At 47.3% G+C, this 20,619-nt stretch overlaps 2 protein-coding genes across 3 annotated transcripts; one reads left to right on the plus strand and one right to left on the minus strand.

Moving 5' to 3' along the window:
- Positions 1 to 171: 171 nt before the first annotated feature.
- Positions 172 to 6,317, minus strand: M6PR (mannose-6-phosphate receptor, cation dependent). Of its 2 annotated transcripts, XM_080391899.1 has the most exons (8): positions 5,614 to 5,743; positions 5,082 to 5,263; positions 4,118 to 4,291; positions 3,729 to 3,901; positions 3,530 to 3,639; positions 3,193 to 3,323; positions 2,503 to 2,629; positions 172 to 1,920 (listed from the first exon to the last, which is right to left on the minus strand). In XM_080391899.1, exons 2-8 carry the CDS (start codon positions 5,171 to 5,173, stop codon positions 1,798 to 1,800), a joined length of 930 nt encoding a protein of 309 aa, XP_080248025.1. In that variant the 5' UTR covers positions 5,174 to 5,263; positions 5,614 to 5,743; the 3' UTR covers positions 172 to 1,797. The 2 variants fall into 2 exon arrangements, with proteins under 2 accessions (XP_080248025.1, XP_080248024.1); XM_080391898.1 differs by lacking the exon at positions 5,082 to 5,263 and having other exon boundaries at positions 5,614 to 6,317.
- Positions 6,318 to 9,958: 3,641 nt separating this feature from the next.
- KLRG1 (killer cell lectin like receptor G1) lies at positions 9,959 to 19,477 on the plus strand. The gene is made up of 5 exons (XM_080391900.1): positions 9,959 to 10,164; positions 14,771 to 14,863; positions 15,623 to 15,774; positions 17,673 to 17,776; positions 18,785 to 19,477. The coding sequence occupies exons 1-5, from the start codon at positions 10,047 to 10,049 to the stop codon at positions 18,894 to 18,896; spliced, it is 579 nt and encodes a 192-aa protein (XP_080248026.1). The 5' UTR covers positions 9,959 to 10,046; the 3' UTR covers positions 18,897 to 19,477.
- The last annotated feature ends 1,142 nt before the right edge of the window (positions 19,478 to 20,619 follow it).

A 20,619-nucleotide genomic window follows, 5' to 3' on the forward strand; every position in this document is an offset into this window, starting at 1 on the left:
AGTGGAGTGATACAAGGTGGCAGCAAAAAAACCCATCTACTGACACAGAGATCCATTCCTGGCAGAAGTAATTCAGGCATAAGGCACCATACACTAAGGACCCTTCATCTTTGGGTAAGAAAGAGGCTCTGGCACAAAAAAAAGCTCCTGTTACATCAGCACAACACTTCACCAGGTTTTTTGGTCATTTTATTTTTGAAAGTTGTTTTGTACAAAAAAAAAATGTTACCTTAAACACCACCATGAAAAACAGTAACAACAGACTTAAGTGACTTCCTATTTTTTCCCATGTTATAGGATTGAGACCATAACAAAAAGTCAAAGAAAGCAGGAATTATTTGCTGACTCTAAACCCAGCAACAAAGCAGGGCCACCCCTTCTCCCTCAATGTTACTGTTCAGACTGCTTTGGCAGTATTAAAAATACACAAACCTTGTCTGTATGCTGCTGTTAACAGTAGTGGCTTGCTTACAGTCTGCCCTCAAGACTGAGGACACTTCTCTGTCAGTCTACAACAGGGCTGAATGGGATTCCTTAGAGTATAAGCCCCTCAAAAAGCAATTACTACTCAAGGTGCCAAGTTCCTGAACGTTCCCATTAAGTCTTACAACTCAGCTGTACCTGCTTTTGACAGGGCCCCATGAGAAGGTCTGTCACTCCCAGCCAGTAGCAGTATGTAAATACCTTCTGCACAGGGCAAGTGTCTTAAGACTAGTCTGCACCATGCTTAATATTTATGAAAACTGACCATCTAAGGGCAAGAATCCCTTATGCAGTTTTTAATCCTTGGCTTCCTTTTTTATAAAAATAAGTTCTGGTAGCTTCACGGAAAAACCCTCTGCCAACTGGGAGAGCATAAAATCACAATGCTGACAGTGACTGAGCCATGTGGGCAGTCACCTTGGGAGGTTTGTAACAGAACTCAAGTGGCAGCTGCCCATCTCATTTTGCCTTGATGCCAGTTTCAGTTTCAGCAAATGTTCCCTTTACTTAGCAGCACATCATTTCCTTTTGCTTCTCAGTGATTGAGAAGACAGAGACACTATTTTGACTGAACTGAAAAGTCGCAAGACTGTATTTAACTCCTATAGTTTTTTAGCATCACCCCTCTCCAGTCTTGAGAGGATGGCATGCATCCCTTTACATTTGTTGAAGGAAACTGGTGTGTACTCTTCAACATACTGCCATTAGGAAAAGACTGCAGAGGTGCTAATGCCTCTTCCAGCCCCATGGAGCCTGGTGTAGAGCACTCTGCAGGTTGTGCTGGCAGAAACAGTGCGTAAGAGTGCAAAAGCTAGAAAAGCTGAAAATGCAGTCAAAGGAAAATAATTCCAGTGTCTTACAGATCCTGTAAACCCTAGCAGGAGAAAAAAAAAAAAAGAAAAAGAAAAAGCACGAAAGATTTCTCCTACAGTCCCAGCTGTTTTAACCCATGGCCTCTTTTTCCTTCCCCTTCCCGTACCCACCCATAGCCCTTTTCCCCTTTCAGTGATTCGTCTCCCATTCCTGCTCAGTGCTGAATTGCTTTCTTGCTGTCTTCTACTCCACTCTCAGCATTTTTGCCCCCCCACCTCTGCTGCATTTAAAAAAACCTAAACCAGCATTATATTCATAAGACATTCCATCAGGGACCAGTGCTGTTTACACCCAGAGGCATCCATGGGACTTGATGCACCAGAGACAGCAAAAGCAAATAGTGTAAAGAAAATCAGAAGTGAGAGAAGAACTGTCTGGGAGGCACCCAGCTAAACAAGCACTGGGGAGATGGGGAGAAAAGAACTCAGTGTTGAAAGCCTATCACATTGGTAGCAAGTGGTCATCCCGTTCTTCTGACTCCTCACCCAGCTGGTCGTCACCCACACCACGGTATGCAGCTGGTGCATTTCGAGGCTTAGATCGGCAGACAAAGTCACAGCCATCCTGCAAGCACAGGACATCGCACTGGAATCAGACTGTATGCAACTGACTTGGCACCCAAAGCAAAGCAGCTTCTGTGATTTCTCTTTTGCTCAGGGATTATGCCTACCCCTGTGCTATCTGGGACAGGTCCCCAAAACTTGTCTTGGCATGAGAAGCACACATAAAAACATACTGCTCTCTCTTGAAAGCTCTGGACATACTGATCAACAATACGCAGCAACATCAGGCTGAGACAAGCACGGAGGACAGATGGCACTGGCTACAATGACCAAGGAGGGGTTTCAGGGAGTCAAACATATTGGAGTTCCCAGCTTAACATTCCTATGGGAAGTGTTAACTACTAACAAGCACTTGTTCTAGTCTGTTATGTAACAGTTGCAGGATATCAGTAGGAAACCAGTCTCGGCAAGGATTCAAAGAGAGTACTCGAGAAATAAAACTGATAACCTCTTCTGCCTCAGGATACACTACCCTGGTGGCAAGTCTACCCAAGAGACCTAATCCATGAAGACAAGGCAGATGGCATTTTCATGTATCCTGACATATGGGCCAGGCTGGGGATATATAGGGATTTTCACTCACCGCCACCAAATTGCCCAGATCTTGCCAGAAGGCAAAGTGAGGAAACTGCTCCATGCCCTTTGCTCCCACTACAAGGCGCTGGTAGAGGAACCCACCAATGATGTAGACTGCAATAAGTGAAGCAAACCTGGAAGGCAGAATTAAAAATCAAAGCTGAGGAAATCCTACAGACAAACTCTCCCAAGGCAGCTAGCTGCCTTAAATTGATATCGGAGCATCACTCAAGAACACAGCTATAAACAGAGACCAGACCAGAAAATGTCCCCTTTTTCAAAAATCAAAAAAGGGTTGATCTGCTAATATAAATAAATAAATATAAATCTTTTCAGCAGCATTACAGGAAGCAATGCCTCTAAGCACAAACACAGAAAATGAGTCAAGACTCCCGGTCTGAATTCCCAGCTCTGGCAAAGAGCTGTTGTGACTTCCTAAAATTGTACATTTTCCATGCTTCAGTGCACTTGCCTGTAAACTATGAAGGAGGATGTCTACAGAGAACAGAGCAGCTCCGCAGCGTCATGCCTTGAGCAAGAGCTTTTGTCCAAAAAGCTCAGAGACATAGTAACATCTAACAGCGGCTGTGGATAGGTATACTACAATTATTTACTCTAGTATAGCATTTGCTAAATTTCTAAGTAAGTAATGCTGGAGATTATGGCCCAGACACCAACAGCTCTTTCAATGACTCACGTGATCAGTAGAATGGAGCCAACACTGAGGTGGGAATCCTCCGCTGGACAAGCCACACTGCTGTCCATCTCAAAGAGGTAGAAACAGTCCTGTGCTTTTTCCCGCTCTTCTGAAATAATGCTGAATGAACTCTGCAATTTGGGAAAAGTTAAGTCATGTGAAAATATGCCCAGGAATGCTGAACTTCACCAGAAGATGGTTTTATCACTGTTGGTGCAGCTAGGCAACAGACACTGAAGGACAGGAGAAACCCCTACTGCCTCCTCAGAGCCCTTCTGCTTATAAACAGCTGTTTGTCTGGCAGCCTTTTGCTCCTCTCCCACCTCGTGTCACTCACCGCTGTAACACCCCGCTTGCAAGAAATCATTATCACAGCTCTTCTCTTTTCACCACTGCAGTGCCTGCCATATGAATCACCTCCTTTATAAATCAGCATGATCCAGTCACCTACCAAGAGAGAAACAATACAGGCTGCAAATCCAGATCGGGAGGCAAAAGGCAGATGCTGAGCAAGAAAGCATTGAGTGGAATCTTACTTCCATTGAAGACCTGGGTTTCATTAATTCTTCCTATCACTGTGGTCTTTCCATTCTGTCTATCTGTTTGCACCAAGCCACCAAAATCGTGCAAGGTGCTGTTGACCTCCCTGCATACCCTGAAACTGTAGACATAGTTTTCCGTTTTCCCTTTCTCCACAGTCACGTTAAACCTGCAGCAGGGAGAGGACAGAACAGACAGCCCATAGGATTACAGAGAACAAGACTCAGAGCAGCAGACGCTTGAGACCTGGAAGCCAGTCGCAGCCCCTACTAACAGGGGAGCCCATTCTGCAGTCTGGCCCCAGATCTTCCCCTCCCCTTGGCACATGGGTAGCGCTGTGCTAAGCCTGCAAGGCCACCAAGGTCTGCAAGGTGTTGTACAGTACCTCATTTGGCTCAGGGGCTCCAGCTTCTTCAGCAGGGCTTTTTCTGTTTGCGACTCACTGCTTTCATCACCAATCACATCACAGCTCCTCTCTTTCGACTGTTCAGCCCCCACGCCGACAGCAAAGGCCACAAAGACTATCAGCACAGCAGAGGTACGGCAAGGTGATGACATCCTGGGCACACACCACAGAGAACACAGAGGGTTAACTGCAAACTAACTTCAGGGTCACCAAGTCAATGATTGGCCACTTCCTCAGTCCTGACTAGAAAAAGAAGTCAAAAACACAGTTCCCAAGGTCACTAAATCTGAATCTCTTTCACAGTCAAAGCCAATTCATTGGGATGATCTGGGATTCTTTTCTGAATTTTGCCTCAGGACCACAAAAAGTTTTGCTGCTGAGCACATTAATTAGCATCGATTCAATCAGAGCAGAGCCCAGCAGGCTGAATGCTGGAGTAAGTTTTAATTACAAGCCATAATGTTTGTTATTGCATTGCACCGAGAAGCCAGCCAGCAGAAAATTATTTACCAGGCCACTAATCAATCCCCTTTGCAGCTCTTGTGTGAAAAGCTTGTAGGGAATAGCCACTGTGATTAGTCAGGCAGTGTTTTTTCGAGTGCCTTAATAATCATAATTATGTTATTTTTCTGGTACCACTTTAGCTGAGAATCTGAAAGTGTTTAATAATGCTAAACTGCAACTTCACAGAACAGTTTTCTTCTGTTTCCACAGGGGAAGGAGGAAACTGACACATCCTATCCAGCCGAAGAGGCAGTAACAAAGGTAATAACGAAATCCAGAAGATTTGGCTTTCAGGTTCATGCTAAAAGCACATATGAAACATTCAATGACTGCACCAGCCAACCACAGTGGCACAACAGATTCCCCTCTGCTTCTCCCGTTGCAGATTTCAGTAAAGCTCTAGATGCTGGTGGAAGGCAACCAACAGACCCACAATTACCTAAGTGCCTGCCTGGCTGCAGCTAGGCAGAGCCTGCTAGAGGAACAGCCTGTGTTGCTGAACCGATTACCGCCCCCCCGCCCGGGGTCCATCGTGACAGCTTCAAGTGCCAAGCCAGCTCTGATGGCCACGGAGGTCAGATACAAATACGACAAGGTTAGAAAACGCTGAAACGAGGAAGCCTGTGACACAAGAACTCGTGATTCGTCTCTCACAAGACCAAAAGCAGAACCCTGCCCCTAGCGCTAGCCACAGCTGCTCCGGGCAGCTCCCTGCCAAACCCTTCGCTCGCAGACACGCTGAAGCGAAAGGCGATGCGGCCACTCTGTTCACCGTCCCCTCGGCCGGTCGCCGCCCCGGCGGAAGGCTGCCGCTGCCTGAGCCGCTGCCCGGCGCGGGGACGGGGCCCGGTTTCCCACCCGCGGCGGCCCCGGGGGCCTCGGTCCCACGCCGCGTCCCCGCCACCCGCTCTCCGCTTCTCGCCGGAGCGCCACCTCCCCCGTCACCCCCACCTCGCCGCCGCCGCACCCACCTGCTGCCGCCACCGCCCCGCCCGGCCTCCCCCCGCCGCGCACGGGCACGGGCACAGGTTCGTCCGCTTCTATGGAAGAGAGATCCGGGGCTCACGGGCATCACATGCTGCGCGCCCGGCGGTGGCGGGGCGGCCCGGGGACCGCAGGCGCGGACGGCACCGGACGGCACCGGCCTCCTCTGCGGCACCGGTCGGCACCCTTCGCCCGCCCCGTGAACCGGAAGCAGGAAGAGCGAGGCGGAACTGGCGCCCTCTGCCAATGGGAGACCGGGAGCCTCCGGGATTTCCCCGCCCACTAGCGATTCCTCAGCGAATGAAGAGCGGCGATCCAAAGAGGCGGCTGCTAAAGCCCGCCCCAGCCTATAAAGGGAGCGGCTCCGGAGCCCGCCTCCTGCCGCTTCTTCACCCAATGGCAGGTGAGCAAAGGCGTGAAGCTCCCGCCTCCCCTCGCTTCTCCAATAGAACGATGAGGGCCAGCAGACAGGCGTCCCGTAGCGCCCGCCGCCTGACCCCCCCCCCGGCCGAGAGCCCGGAGCGCGGCTGGAGGCGGGAGCCGCTCGCCCAATGGCGGAGAAGCGTGCCCCACCCCCCGCCCCGCCTCTCCGCCCGCCCGCCCCGCCTCTCCGCCCGCCCGCCCGCCCGCCTGAGGCGCCGCCGCCGCCGCCGTTCCGGGCCGAAAGGCGCCTCATGCACGCGCTGCGTGACTTTCCCACCTGGAGGCCGAACCGCTGCCGCTCACACAGGGTCGGGTCACCTGCAGGCGGGTGACCGCCTCAGTAAAGGTGGAAGACCCCCCCCAGGCTCGCCTGGCCTTCCCCTCGCCCCGCGGCTGAAGGTGGCAGCCGGCCACCGCTGTCACTGGCCTTTGCCGCGCCCCCCGTGTACCTCCAGAGTGACTTACGGTTACACGGGCCAGGGAGCCCGCTGTTTGTAACGCTGCTCTGGGGCCTTGGTCCGGCTGGTTTGGCCCTGCCTGGCGCGGCTGTTTTGTTACACTTCGGAATGGAAGTGTCTCTTCCACCTCCTGCAAGTTTTGCCGCTCAGAGGAATTCTGATTATTCACTAGTCCAGCTGATTATGCACTAGGTTGGTGAACTTGAGTGTCTTGGTTATGATTAATAAAGCTGTAAATGATTTGAGACTGGCCTATTTCTTAAGTCATGCCCCCACCATGATGGTAAGAGAGTCTGCTTTCCAGGGCTCTGTTACTGGAAGGGACGGACATTCTTTGCCAGAGATCTGAGGCACTTGCATCTTTAGTTAAGAAAGAAATGCTGGACTTGGCAAACTTGCCAACATGCTGGAGAAGCCACTTGTTTGAGAGGAGTTTGAGAGGCTTCCCTATGGTGTGCTGCTTCACTAGTGAAGAACTGGGAAGGAGCGTTGTCGGCTCCTGGAAAACTGATTGATTTAGTCCTGCTGTTGTGTCCTCCTGCTGATTCCACTGCAAGTATAGCACAGGCATCTCAGTTGCAGAACTCACATTTGTTTATATTCACACTTAGCTGTTAACCGTGTGTTCCCTGCATACCTCCTACGGTGCAATCGCTTCCTTTCTGTTTCCTGTTCCAACTGAGAACTGAACTTATTGCTGATATTTGAGAGAAAATGGCAAAACACATCAAAACAGAGCTTTTAATTCTTCCCTGCCAGCCATCACTGCCCCACTTGTTCTCAAATAATGCCGTCTTTGTGATCACTCTGGCCTTGCAGGCAGCCTGCAGTGCCTTTGGCTGCAGCCTGCAGTGCCTTTGGCCACAGCCTTTTCCCCTTGGTCTGGGCACTTAAGCTGTGTCTGAACCTCATTGGTTTCTTTCCAGCCACACAGATTACATTCCCAACTAAACTCCCCTCATGACTATAGCAAATTCTCCCTCTCTGAGCCTGACAGCTCTCTTTAGACTTCTCCAATATCCATCCAAAACATTCAGGAGAGACTTTCCTTCTCTTGTGTTGCTCTGCTGTCTTCTGCCTTCTTCTTCCTTTCAAGTACAGACTCCCTGTCTTGCTATCTACAGGCCCTACCCAGGATTGGAAGGAATCTTGTGGGTGCAAAACACCACCCTTAGGGGCAAGTGTGTGATGAAGGAATTTGCAAAAATAACCAGTCCATGCCTTCTCAGACACGTGCATTGGAACACATTGGCCACAACACTCTATCAAACTAAACATCCTCCCAGGCAATCATTCTCAAATTTACAGCATATCACCAGGACGGGGAGCAATCATCCCTGTCCTAGAACTGGAAACCATGGCAAACTACTTTGCTGAGGATGCCCGAACAGTTCTTGTAAATGAACTGTACCAGTGGTGAAGACGTACGCCCCAGGCCTGGCAAACATCCTGTCGTGGTTTAACCCCAGTCAGCAACCAAGTACCACACAGTCACTTGCTCGCTCCTGCTCACCCAGATGGATGGGGAGAGAACTGGAAAGGAACGTAAACTTCAAGGGTTGAGATAAGAACAGCTTTGCTTAGGTAAAGCAAAATCTGAGCACGCAAACAAAGCAAAGCAAGGAATTAATTCGCTGCTTCCCATGGGCAGGCAGGTGTTCAGCCATCCCCAGGAAAGTCGGGCTCCATCACATGTAATGTTTACTCATGAAGACAAATGCCATAATGCAAAATGTCCCCCACCTTCGTTCTTCTTCCCCCAGTTTATATACTTAGCATGACATCATGTGGTATGGAATACCTCTTTGGCTAGCTTGGGTCACCTGTCCTGGCTGTGTCCCCTCCCAATTTCCTGTGCCCTTCCAGCTCTCTCGCTGGCAGGGCCCAAGAAACCGAAAAGTCCTTGATTTAATATAAACATTCCCCAGCAACAACTAAAAACATCAGCGTCCTATCAACCTCACACCAAATCCAAAACAGAGCGCTGCACCAGCTACTAAGAAGAAAATCAACTATCCCATCTGAAACCAGGACACATCCCCAATCTGAGCATGAAGTGGAAGGGATCAGAATCTGGCTTGAAACAGAAATCAGCCAGCCATGCAGCTAAGAGGTTTCTCAGGATGCTGGAAGCATTAGTAGTCTCCACTATAGAATTGTAGAATCATTTAGGTTGGAAAATACCATTGAGATCACTGAGTCCAACCATTAACCTAGCACTGCCAAGTCTACCACTAAACCATGTCCCTACATTCCATATCTAGACATCTTTTAGATACCTCCAGGGATGGTGGCTCAGCCACTTCCCTGAGCAGCCTGTTCCAATGCTTGGCAACCCTTTTGGTGAAGAAATTTTTCCTAATACCCAATTAAATCTCCCCTGCCATAACCTGAACTATTGTCCCCAATGGTCAGTCTTCACTACTTCAGAAGAAAACTATCCTTTCCTGTTATTGCTGACCACAGAGTCACAGAATGACTGCGTTTGGAAGGGACCTCTCAAGGTCATCCAGTCCAACCCCATGCTCAAGCTGGGCCATCTACAGCCAGTTGCCCAGGACCGTGTCCAGATGACTCTCCACGGAGGGAGATACCACAGACTCTCTGGCCAACCTATGCCAGTGTTCAGTCACTTTCACAGTTAAAAAGTGTTTCCTGATGTTCAGAGGGAACATCCTGTCTTTCAGTTTGTGCCCATTGCCTCTGGTCCTGTCACCGGGCACCACTGAAAACAGAGCCTGGCTCTTCTTGTATCCTCCCTTCAGGTATGTACATACATTAATAAGATCCTCCCCAAGATGTCTCTTATCCAGGGCAAACAGTCCCAGCTCTCTCAGCCTTTCCTCATAGGAGAAATGCTCCAGTCCTGTTATCATCTTTGTGGCCTGTTGCTAGGCTGTCTGCAGTATGTCCATGCCTCTCTTGTACTGATGCTATTGAGATGTTGACTCAGAGGGTCTTGAGGGATGCCAGCTCTCAGTGCCTGCCTGTCACAAGCACATTCACACTGGGTGTTGGATGTGGGCAGAGTTCCTGGTACAAGTGTCCGAAGATCACAGGGTTTCCTTCTCAAACCTGTGCTTGTCCACCTCTCCTTCCCTTTTGACAGCAGTTGGGCTGCCAGTTTGCCGTAGCCATCGCTTATCCCACTTTTCACCTTGTATTCTTGCTATTCACCTTTCTCACCTTGTGTTCTCGCTATCCACCCACTTCTGCCTCTTCAGAGTGGCACACATTCTCACAATTACTGTGTGTAATCATAGCCTCTTGCATTGGTAACAATTAGAATACCCATGAACTCTTTAACTAATCACCTTTTCCACTAATGACTGTTAGGTTAGGAAATGGAAGTTGTTGCACTTCTACTGCTCTCCATTCTGTCGTGAATTTGGTTACTCTGAGCAGCTGGAGATAGAGGTTGCAACTTCACCATTTTTGTCTTCTCAATGTAGCCTCAGGTTTCCTGTTTCAGAGTCATTGAGCCCTGTTGCTCAACAGCTTGATCGAAACATCTTGTCATACGCACTCTTTGCTTTGGCATGGAGGGAAGCAGATCAGAAACTTCTGCAGCCGAAGTGAGCGAAGAAATAATTTATACTTCTGTTAAATTCTCTCAGACTTCTCTGACGAGGGCCAAAGCTGCACAAGAAAAGAGAGGTAAGAAAGCTGGATGAGGTAGGTCAACAAAAGATTTTATTTTGAGCAAAAGCAAGATCTAAGAAAAACTCTGAGCTGGCCATTGATTGTGAGTGCCAGCTCACGGTGCTGTTGCTTTGGTTCTGAAATTATCGTATTTTAATGTGATAAAAGCTGATGGTCAGAGATCCAGCATTGTTCCCCTCCCTCTCTCCATCAGAGCCCTTTTGGTGTCTACTGGGCATTCAACCCAGGCATCCTTTACTCCAAAAGAGGGCTGCAGTTTTAAAGTTGTCTGCTTGTCAGCAATAAGCGACTGTCAGCAATATTCTTTGAAGGGTAGGCGAGATGTGAGTACAGATAAATTAGAGGCGTATGCTAATCAGAGATCAGAGACAGAGGAGGCATATGAAATCATCCAACTCTCTCTCCCGTGGGGCTCTGCAGGATTCTTTTGTGATACATTTTTTCCCGTGTTTTCTCCATTCTAATTTTACATACCTCCCAGTGAGAAAATTTTCAGCTCTTGCCTTGAGACAATTTTCCAGGGCATTTTACAATCAGACTGATTTTCTTAGCACTTTCCTTAATTTTTCCTCTTTCCGTATTTCCACTCCATTCCCCCTTTTCAGGCCTTGCAAATCTCACACCGAAAAACTTCTCTGGCTGCCTAGTTGAGAAATACCACCTTAGAAGACTGAGCTTTTGCATTGGCGATCATTCTTTGTACACGTCTGCTTCCCGTGAGCTGATAGCTTTTCGTCTAGATGCTCGTGTGCTTTAGGCAAGTTGTGTTGCATTGGCTGCAACACTAATGGTTGACTGTAGCTTTTTCCCCGAGCTGTTACAACAACAGGGGCTCTCGCTGTGGGATACGAGATTTCTATGCCCTGAATTGCACATATCTGTGGTTATTACTGCTGCCTGGTCACTTGCTGCATTATGGAAACACAGCCAGCACAGAAATCCCCAAGATCCTATCTGGTAATCACACTCCCATCTTCTTGGATGGCAGTCTTACTTTTGCGTGTGTTTTCATCAGAAATGATGTTTTCTGTTGCATCAGAAAACACAGGAACATCCCCTCATTCCCAGTTATTTGTGTTCACTCCTGCCCTGTTGCGGGTGGAGATTACCTAATGCCCTCTTGAGATGTTTGCAGTTTTCTCTTTAATATTCCTCCCCTCTAAATTCCTTTATGTACCCTCAACTTTTTGAGCTAAAGTCAGAGGGCCTAAAATAAGGAAGCTGATCTTTGAACACACTTTCTGTGCTTATTACTTGATTATTTCCCAGTTCTCTTCTGCAGTACAAGGAGTCCCTAAGTGCAATTTAAGTACTTTCTTTAGGAGATCTTTATTTCCAGCTCTGTCCCTGCCTCTATCACTTTTGAGAGATGTGCTTTCAGGTATTCATCTCTGTTTTCAAATGCACATGCTTGCTACTAAGTCATCCCTGCGATGCAGTATCACAGGTGTATCACAGGTGTATAGATCCATCCTCTGGTCAAACCAACTGGTTTTGGCTCTCATGGACTCCTCAAAACCGAAGAGTTGCCCTGGCTTTCTTCTGTTTGGTTTCCAGAGAGCCTTAGATATGCCACACTACCAAAATGTCAGTCCAGCAGTCAGTTAAGACAGCGTTAGCCTGTGTGGCGCGCTTGCAGTAACAGTGATAATCAGGTCTGTGCCATAGCCAAGGACAGGATCCTCATTTTTCAAATCCTCCTCTCTGGCTGTAGGTGGTCATGCTGCTCCCATACTGACGTAGGCAGGAGCTGAGGGGAGTTAATTGGGACAGCACAATGACATTCTTCAGATTGCCCTAGAAGACGTGAATTATAAAATGTTAACAACTTTCAGTTTTTGAACTGAATCTGAACTCCCAAACATAGGAATACTGGGTCATGTTTCTTGCAGATGAATGCAGTGTATCACAGGCATTTCTCCAGAGCACTGAGAGACCTAATGGGGTGTTTTGTATACTAGAAAGTTATAACATCGGATATTTATGTTATATGTCCATTGCTTCACTTCTCCCTTCCCTTGGGGAGATTCTTGGCACAGTTTCTTAGATAACTCATGGACATATTTATCGATGCTTCATTCAGATGTTTCTCCTCTGTTTCAAACTCATCTCAGGTACTTCTCCCATCCCGTCCTCTTCTACATCCTATCCTCTGCTGAGGCCGGTGCAGGTTTGCTGCGAGGCTCCTGCCAGTACAAGGTGCCACATGGTGCCTGGGGGAGCTCCGGCTGACTTGAGGTGGGTGAGTCCCCTCCTGGGGTCAGCCACTGCAGAGGCTGGATGAGCTGGCTCTGGCCAGGCAGGGGCAGAGATATGGCTGACCTGGAGACAGGTACACCTGGGAAGCTCAGAGTTTCAGATGTGGTCCAGGAGCTAAGGATCAAGCACAAACCCTTGAACCTGTTTTAAAAAGGGGGAACTGCAGCGACTCCCTTTTGCAAGGGTTAAAATCTTAATTTACAGAATTTTTTATTCCACTTTTCCTGGATTCCACTGATCACTGCAGTTCAAGTGAGACTTAAATTCACCTTGAACACTTCATTATGACTTCCTTACTTTCTTTTTCCTCCCAAGATTATCTAATGGCATAATTTTTCATTTTTAAGAACTTCAGTGAACTCTCCCACTGCTCTGGTTGTGGAAGCGCCCTGAGATTTTGTTTTGATGCCGAGTTGAGTCAGTTCCTTTTTTTCTGCCGTTGGTTTGAAACAATAGAGGGTGAGCTGCTCTGTTCATTGCCAGGAGGCACCAGTTCCGGTGCCCAGTGCTGACATTTAAGTATTAACCGTTTCACTGACTGTCATTCCAGCCACCTTGTCCTGAAAATAATTTTCCCTAAAATCAGGAACAGTGATCTGGAAAATGCAGGAGATGGCTTTGAGAGGCAGTAAAGGAAGGAAAACAAGAGCAAATCCTCAGACATGTGGTCTCAGAACACAGAATTATGTTTCAACAGATAGTTACCATCTTTTACTTAGTTTTCAGTTGTAATTTGCAGAGAAGAAGCTCCACCCTACCCCTTAATCTTGGGCTGACTCCGTTCCCTTGAGGCTTAATTTGATGGCAAAATGCAGGTCACCGGGGGTACAAGGCTGACTTGCAAGAGGAACAGAGAGCAGGCAGAGAAACCAACTACCCTGTTCAAGTCCCTCAGTTCTCCCATCGTCCTCTAGCACAAGGCTGAGTAGGTTGTACCTGAAAAGTCTTTCTGTATTTTGTAGCTGAAAAGAGATGGAGTTTTGTTCTTTAATTACGATTAAATATGTAAATAATAAAATGTTGCTATTTTTTAACTACAAGTGGGGCAGCTGGAAGATCCTGCAAGCTTCAGGAAACACAGCAAAACCTTTACCTTAGGGAAGGTCTTTCTTTGAGAAGAATAATGCTTACAATGAAACTCTCATGCCTCTCGCTTGTTACCTTAGAAACTTCTTTTAGCCAAAACCGCAGGTCTAAATATGTTGCTATAAACCAGAAACCAGTGTTAAGACTGGTGAGCCTGCAAACTGGTCTAAGATCAAAATAAATTAATTTTTATTAATTTATTGATCTGATCTGCTTTCTGTATTTGGACAAAGCTTCCAATGCTTAAAGGATGCATTCTTGTTTTTAAGTGAAGTCCCTTTCCCTTCTGTTTTAGCACTGACTTTCTTTGCCCTTCCCACAATAATCTTGATACATGATGTACGTTTGTTTTCAGCCTCCGCCAAGAAATGTTAAAAAAATTCTCCCTTACCGCTTACCAATATTTTATTCTTTTAGCCATCCCTTTTAAATTCTCTCTGACAAATTTCCTCATTTCCCTGTAGTTTCTCATTTTGAAATTATTATACCACAGTGCCTTTTGTTGTTGTTGTTGGTTTTAACCTCTGTTGAATTTCAGTGCACTTGTGTTCACTGCAGCAGAGATTCAAGGCTGGCCTTCCCATCCTGCCACCCCACTATGGGAGAGGCAGATGAGACTGGAGGACTGACTTGGGAGTGTCCCGGGAAGATGTAAAATAACCATGTGTTTAAGTTTGTGAACAGATTGCTGAGAAACATATCGCTAGTGGTTGCTGAGAGAGCTGGGGGAAAGGCCTTGGGTTCCTTTTTGCATTTAAGCTGGAACCTCGTGGCTGTGGCGATGCAGCTCTGCTTTTTTGCCCTGCACTTCAGTGCTGAGGCAGGTGCAGGTTTGCTGCGAAGCTCCTGCCAGTACAAGGTGCCACATGGTGCCTGGGGGAGCTCCGGCTGACTTGAGGTGGGTGAGTCCCCTCCTGGGGTCAGCCACTGCAGAGGCTGGATGAGCTGGCTCTGGCCAGGCAGGGGCAGAGATATGGCTGACCTGGGACAGGTACACCTGGGAAGCTGAGACAGGGACTGATGGCCCCAAGCCCAGCTGAAACAGGGCCCTGGGCTGGTGGGTAGGGACATGGTGAGGCTCTGGGGAGGCTGGGCAGGGACAGCGATGGCAGCAATGTACGGAATATGCCCAGACAGAGATGCTCGAAATACTTCAGTTCCCTGTGGAAATGCCCAGGACACAAACAAACTATGTAAAAGCACTGTCAGTTTTCAGGTGGCTCCTGTTCACTATGGTTTCTTTTCTCTTTTACAGCTCCCTGTCTGTGGCCAGCAGTTGTGCCAGGCTTGGCTATAGCCTTTGGGATATTGAGCATCTCCCTAGCGATTGCTTTGATTTGGAAGATGAGTAAGTGCACAAAGGGGTGCTGAGGATGAGCAGCCAACAGCAAAGGACTGGATACTTGTCTAAGTACAGGAACTCAGATCCTGAATGCCATTATATGGGCTAAACCAAAAGCTATTCTAGGTTTCCACCAGCGTTAAGTACCCACTGCCTTTCCAGAATATTGTGAAGAATATATTCCTTGTGCAAACCCCGGGCAGCCCATTTCAGATCCTGTGGCGAAGAACAGTGATACATAATAAAAGGTTTTTGTACACTTGTCTGCTGCAATTATAGTGGTAAACAGTAGAACAAATCTGCAAAATCTGTAACACTTTTGCATGCATGCAGAAAGTGCTAGACCACATGAGAAAACGTACTGTTCGCTGCTTATAATCCATTCAACTGATGTGTGACACAATCACGCTGCACCCACAGGATGATGCACTTTTTCCCTTTATTTTTTGCACACCCAGAGCCTTGTCTGCTTTCAGATAGACAATTTTAGTTCTCAGGTATCTGAGTAGTTCAGAGGAAATGGAGTGGGTGGGTGAGGGGCTGCCCCAGCGTCAGAGTGCACGTGACTCTTGTATGAAGATTTGGAAATTGCACAGAGGCTCTGAAGTTCAGTGTTCATGCATTGTTATTTTTAGATGTTTATTCTGACTTGTGTTTTCTGCATTGCAACTACCCAGAAGAGTTGCTTTTCATCAGGTCCTTGTTGACAAGTGTCTTCGTGTTGGTTAATGGTAGGGAAAAGCTGGTATTTTGTTTCCTTTACAGGTCACTCCCATCCACGCTGCCCTGAGCAGTGGGTGGCCTACAGAGGGAGCTGCTACTCCTTCTCCAGGGAGAGGAAGGACTGGCATTCCAGCCGGGAATCCTGCCGGGCACAGGGAGCTTATCTCCTGGTGGTCAACGATGCCTTGGAAATGGTAACGACTTTCTTATTCTTTGAGCATCTTCCATTTCCTTGCAGATACCTCAGTGACTGACATCCAAGCAGTGCTGTCGCTGGCAATATTTTGGCTTTAAAGAAGTGGAAGGATTTATGCCTGCAACGTTACTGTGCATTTCCAGTTTCAGTATACACCTTAGAAGTTCCCAGCAGGCAAAGAAACAAAGGGAGGGGAGAGGTGAGGGTCACTGTCAGCTAAGCAGAATCATCCTATGAAGGATGTTAGGAGACAGCCTTCTCCACTCCCACTCTCCACCTCCCCTCCTATACCCGATAAAGCAGATATGAATGATTACAGGAAAAGACTGTGCACTGTGCAGTCGCTGTACAAGCCAGTAAGTACCCACTCTCCAGACATGCTTCCTATGCAAAAGCGATACCTCTGCTCCCTGCACCGCTCCAGCTCCTCCTGCTCAGTGACCCTTGCCATTCCCTGTGTTATTGCATGGATATTTCTTCCTCGGTCTGTTTTCAATGCTTACTTCCTCTCTTGGCCAAAAAACCCCGGTTGTGCTGGTGAAATCAGAAACTATCTGTTCCACTGCTCATTTTGCAGCAGGTGCTTATCGGGAGCAGGGACATGTATGACCACTAAAGAAATGGGTAGAGCTGATCACTAGGGAGCTGAGGCACATCTGCCTAAGTAGAGCAGAAGTAGTCGATCTGGTTTTGTGCGAGCCAGGTCTTATTAGCTCAGGTCCAATGAACGTGGACAGCTTCCAGTGCCTGGACAGAAGTTGCATTGTATGCTCTGTGGGGGCTTACAAAACCAGGTCTCTGCTCAGTTGGAACTGTTCTTGCTCTCATGCTTGCTTAGGCAAATCCTGATTCCTTGGGAAATATCCATCTTCCCAAGATTACCCATTTCTCTGCGTGAAGAAAACCTCCCTGGTCCAGCTGCTTTTTTACTACTGTCTCTGCTACTAGACTGTTACCTATTATCCCCGCTCAGACTTCCCCACGTAAGCAAGACTTTTCTAGCTATCCAGGCCCTATGCTGCAAAGGCTGTGACTGTTCATCCTCCCTGTGCCAGGGAAACATAGTCAACTCCAAACCACCAGCAGCACTCAAACATTCCTCAAGCTGCTCCTATTCCCACCACTTTACCAAGGCAGCTTTGTTAAAGCTTCTGTGTGAAGATACCTGTGCTGAAGCTTTGTTTATGGCAGCAGGAGATAAGGATGGAGGCCAGCCATACCACTGAGAGGTTGCTGTTGTTAGGTTTCATTGCAAATGTGGACTAACGTTCATCTCGTCTGTCTTTTTTTCTTTTTTTTTTTGGGGGGGGGGGGGGTGAGGGGGGTGGGAGGGAGGATTTACTTCAGGGCTGAGTTTCTAACAGTAAACAAGTTAAAGGTTAGATGAAAGGAAATGAACGTTGAAAGCATGTAGGAGGAAAGTCTGTATAAAATTTAATGAGCTTTGGTCCTGGGCTCTTTTACACAGATCTGCCAGCACCTGCTCTTCCTGCCCCAACCTGATTTCACCTTTAATTGTTAATACTTTGTATTAGCTTGCTACCTAGCTGTATGGTAGAACATTAATATTCCTACATAAAGCTCTGTGTAAGAAACGCCAGGAGCCTTGGGTGCAGTTGGTTCACATATATCGCCCTGAGAAATGTCCTTTGAAGAACCTGCCCAGGACCCTTGAAAGCATGCTTGCTTCCTTGCCAGTGTACACATCTTTTATTCTAGGCATGATCTTTAAAGCTGATCTTCCTGATTAGAAAAGGTGGAGAAGCAGTGTTGTCAGTCACTTAAGGAATAATCTAGCGAAGGGATGTATATTGCTCTCTGTTCTCTTTACTTATCCTTACTTCCATTTTCAGGCAGACTTCCATTAATGACTTTTCAATTCATCACCATTTCTAGGACCTGTTCAAGAGTATTCAAACAAGATGTTTCTGGGTTGGACTGAGGAACAGCACAGGCTCTGGATGGATTTGGGAAGATGGCTCTGTACTCAATGGCACCAAGTGAGCTTCCTTCTGTTTTAAAAACAGATTTTTTAAATTTAATTTAAATTAATTTAAAAACAGAATAATTCAGCTTGCCTGGTGTTCCAGCACCCAGAGTTCCTGCACCAGATCTCAGGAGCGTTCTTCCTGCGTGGATTTTCTTCTTATTGTCATCTATATAGCACTAATCTCAAAAGGGTCTACTTTTCACTGCCCCGCACCTTGTAAAGGCATGTACCTGTGAAAAGTAGGGTTAATGTTCGTATCTCACTCTCTGCTTCCCTCCAGCTGCTCAGACCAAGGATTATTTACCTGTGCTGTCCACAGAGTTGCTCATTCAGAAAAGCATACAGTCCATCTTGGCTTTACTGGCTTTAGCCACCTTGCACCCATTCTGCCAAGTGCTGGTGTCACTGGGTGCGAGGACCTAGCCCTTTGCTGCTTCACCGGTGCCAACCCCAGTCAGAACCTTAATTTTGGCAGTGTTTACTTGGACAAAACTCAGTTTTCTGCATGAGGGAAAACATCATGATCTGGTCTAGTAACTTTGCCTCGCCCTTTCCTTTTTATGGCAGTTAAGACAATGAGTTAGTCTCTGACACTTCTCCAGCAAGGAAACTCACCCGAGATCTCACTGTCAGTAGGTCAGTACTCTAAACGCTTGGCTTAGTTCCAATCTTTAATCCACTTTTCTGTTATTACAAACTCCTTGAAGGAGATCATCTTTCCATGAAACTCTCAGCACTGCCTTTCTCATGCTGGTGGATACCACTGCCACTGCAGGGCATCATGTCTGTTTGGTTCTGGTTGGGGTTCCACAATGGTAAAATTCCTTAGATGTGTAATCTCCAGGTAGATGAGTTATTTGGTGGATGTTTTGTTTTCTAACAGCTGCCCTTTGGAGGCTGGGTTTTTTCACTTCCTCTGGGCTCCACCCTTCAAAATCAGATGTTTTTTATTTCTTGTCTCCAGGAGACAATCTCAGCATTTTCTCTCAGTCTCACTTTCGTTCTGCGTCTCTTGCAGGGTCCTCTCTAACAGCCCTGTGCAACACTGTGCTGTCCTGATGAACAATCACTTTCAAGCCTCCAGCTGTGAATTTTCTACTTCATGGATCTGTGAGAAATCTCTTAGATAAATCCATATACATTTTCATCTCATAACCATCTCATCAGTAGTACAAGTGGATCATTTTCCTGAAAACCAAAGCTCTACACAAGACCAAGGACTTGCCCTTTCCACACCCTCACAAAGGTGTTTTGCAGGGACAGGTTTGTTGCCCATAAGGGTGAGTTATCCGTAGTAGTAGGTCCGTTCTCAGTCCACATGTGTTGGATTACTGCTGTTTGTGACCAGATGAGAGCTGGGACATATTCCCTGGCCTAGTCTTTGCCTTATTTGTCCTATAAGGGCAAACAAAAATTGTGTCACAACAGATGCCGGGTCTTCAGATCTCTGAGCCAGCCATTTTCCTCCATTCCTGAGCATCAGATTCATTTCCATTCCCTGCATCTCCATTGTCTGGTGCCAGCAGGGCTGGGATGATGAAGCCTGCTTTTCACTGTCAGAAACATATAAACAGACTTCTTCCACTGGCAGCCTTTCCTTTTGTGTCCCAGTGATGTTAGGGGGAGCGAAGAGAGTGAAATTAGATAACAGCTTCTGTAAATCCAGCAGTGAAAATAAAGCTCCAGTACTACGCTGGACAACAAGTGTGTACCCATGTTATTACTTGTTTGTGTTGGAAGGAACTAGCTGCACACCATGTTCCACAGGCCAGCTTCAACCAAAGCAGTCAAGAGGCTGGGTTTCTGGAGTCAAAGGAATACAGTTAATTGTGTGTTGTAAGACCATACTTCCTCCTCCACCTCTGCAGTTTCATACTGCAGTGAGAGAAAGCAGTGGACAAATAATTACTACAAGGAGCTTTCAGTTCAAATAGAGCAGAGGACAGCCAAAGGGTGTGAAAAGCATAAAACCACAATGAACATTAAGGGTGGGACAGTAGGTTGCATTTCCACACAAATGGAAAGCTTTTTTTCCACCCAGAGATTTTGTTCCAATAAAGGAAGAGAAATGTTATTAATTTCCCATTTATCCTTATATATTTATTCCATTTTACTATTACCAGTTTATCTTTGGCCTGGAATTGCAGTTTATAGTCTGATGCAGTCAGAGCAGTAACTCTGACAGGACTGCCTAATGATCGGGCAGTCCTGATGCAAAATATCTGCCATTATGGTCTGAGGGTTTGACTGTGTATCCCCAGTGTATGAGCCTATATGAGTGGTCTCTGAAGCACACACAACAGCTGTGGCCTGCTTTGAACATCTGCCTCGCTAGGCATATATGACACAGTGCACAGGAGTGTTTCTGTGGGGATTTCCCAAACCGTGAGCCATGAGCCTTGGCAAGCAGCAGGTTCGGTGAGTGGTAGATACTCTGAGTTGTGTGTTTGTTCTGGGAGAGACAGGATGAAGAAATGGACTGACAGGAACTTTGTGAAGTTCAGCAAGGAGAAGGTCAAAGTCCTGCAGCTTGGAAGGAACAGCCCCATGCACCAGTACGTGCTGGGGGTGACCCAGCTGGAAAGAAGCCTTGCAGAAAAGGACCTGGGGTTTCTGGTGGTCATCAAGTTGAACGTGAGCCAGAAATGTGCCCTTGTTGCAAAGGAGGCAAATGGTATCTGAGCTGCATTAGAAAAAGAAGTGCCAGCAGGTTGAGGGTGGTGATCCTTCCCCTCCACTCAACACCAGGGAGGCCACACCTGGACCACTCTATCCAGCGCTGGGCTCCTCAGTGCAAAAGAGACGTGGACGTACTGGAGAGTCCAGTGAAGGGCCACAAAGATGATGAAGGGA

This window comes from Falco punctatus, assembly GCF_963210335.1.
Source record: "Falco punctatus genome assembly, chromosome: 6".
NCBI classification, from domain to species: domain Eukaryota; kingdom Metazoa; phylum Chordata; class Aves; order Falconiformes; family Falconidae; genus Falco; species Falco punctatus.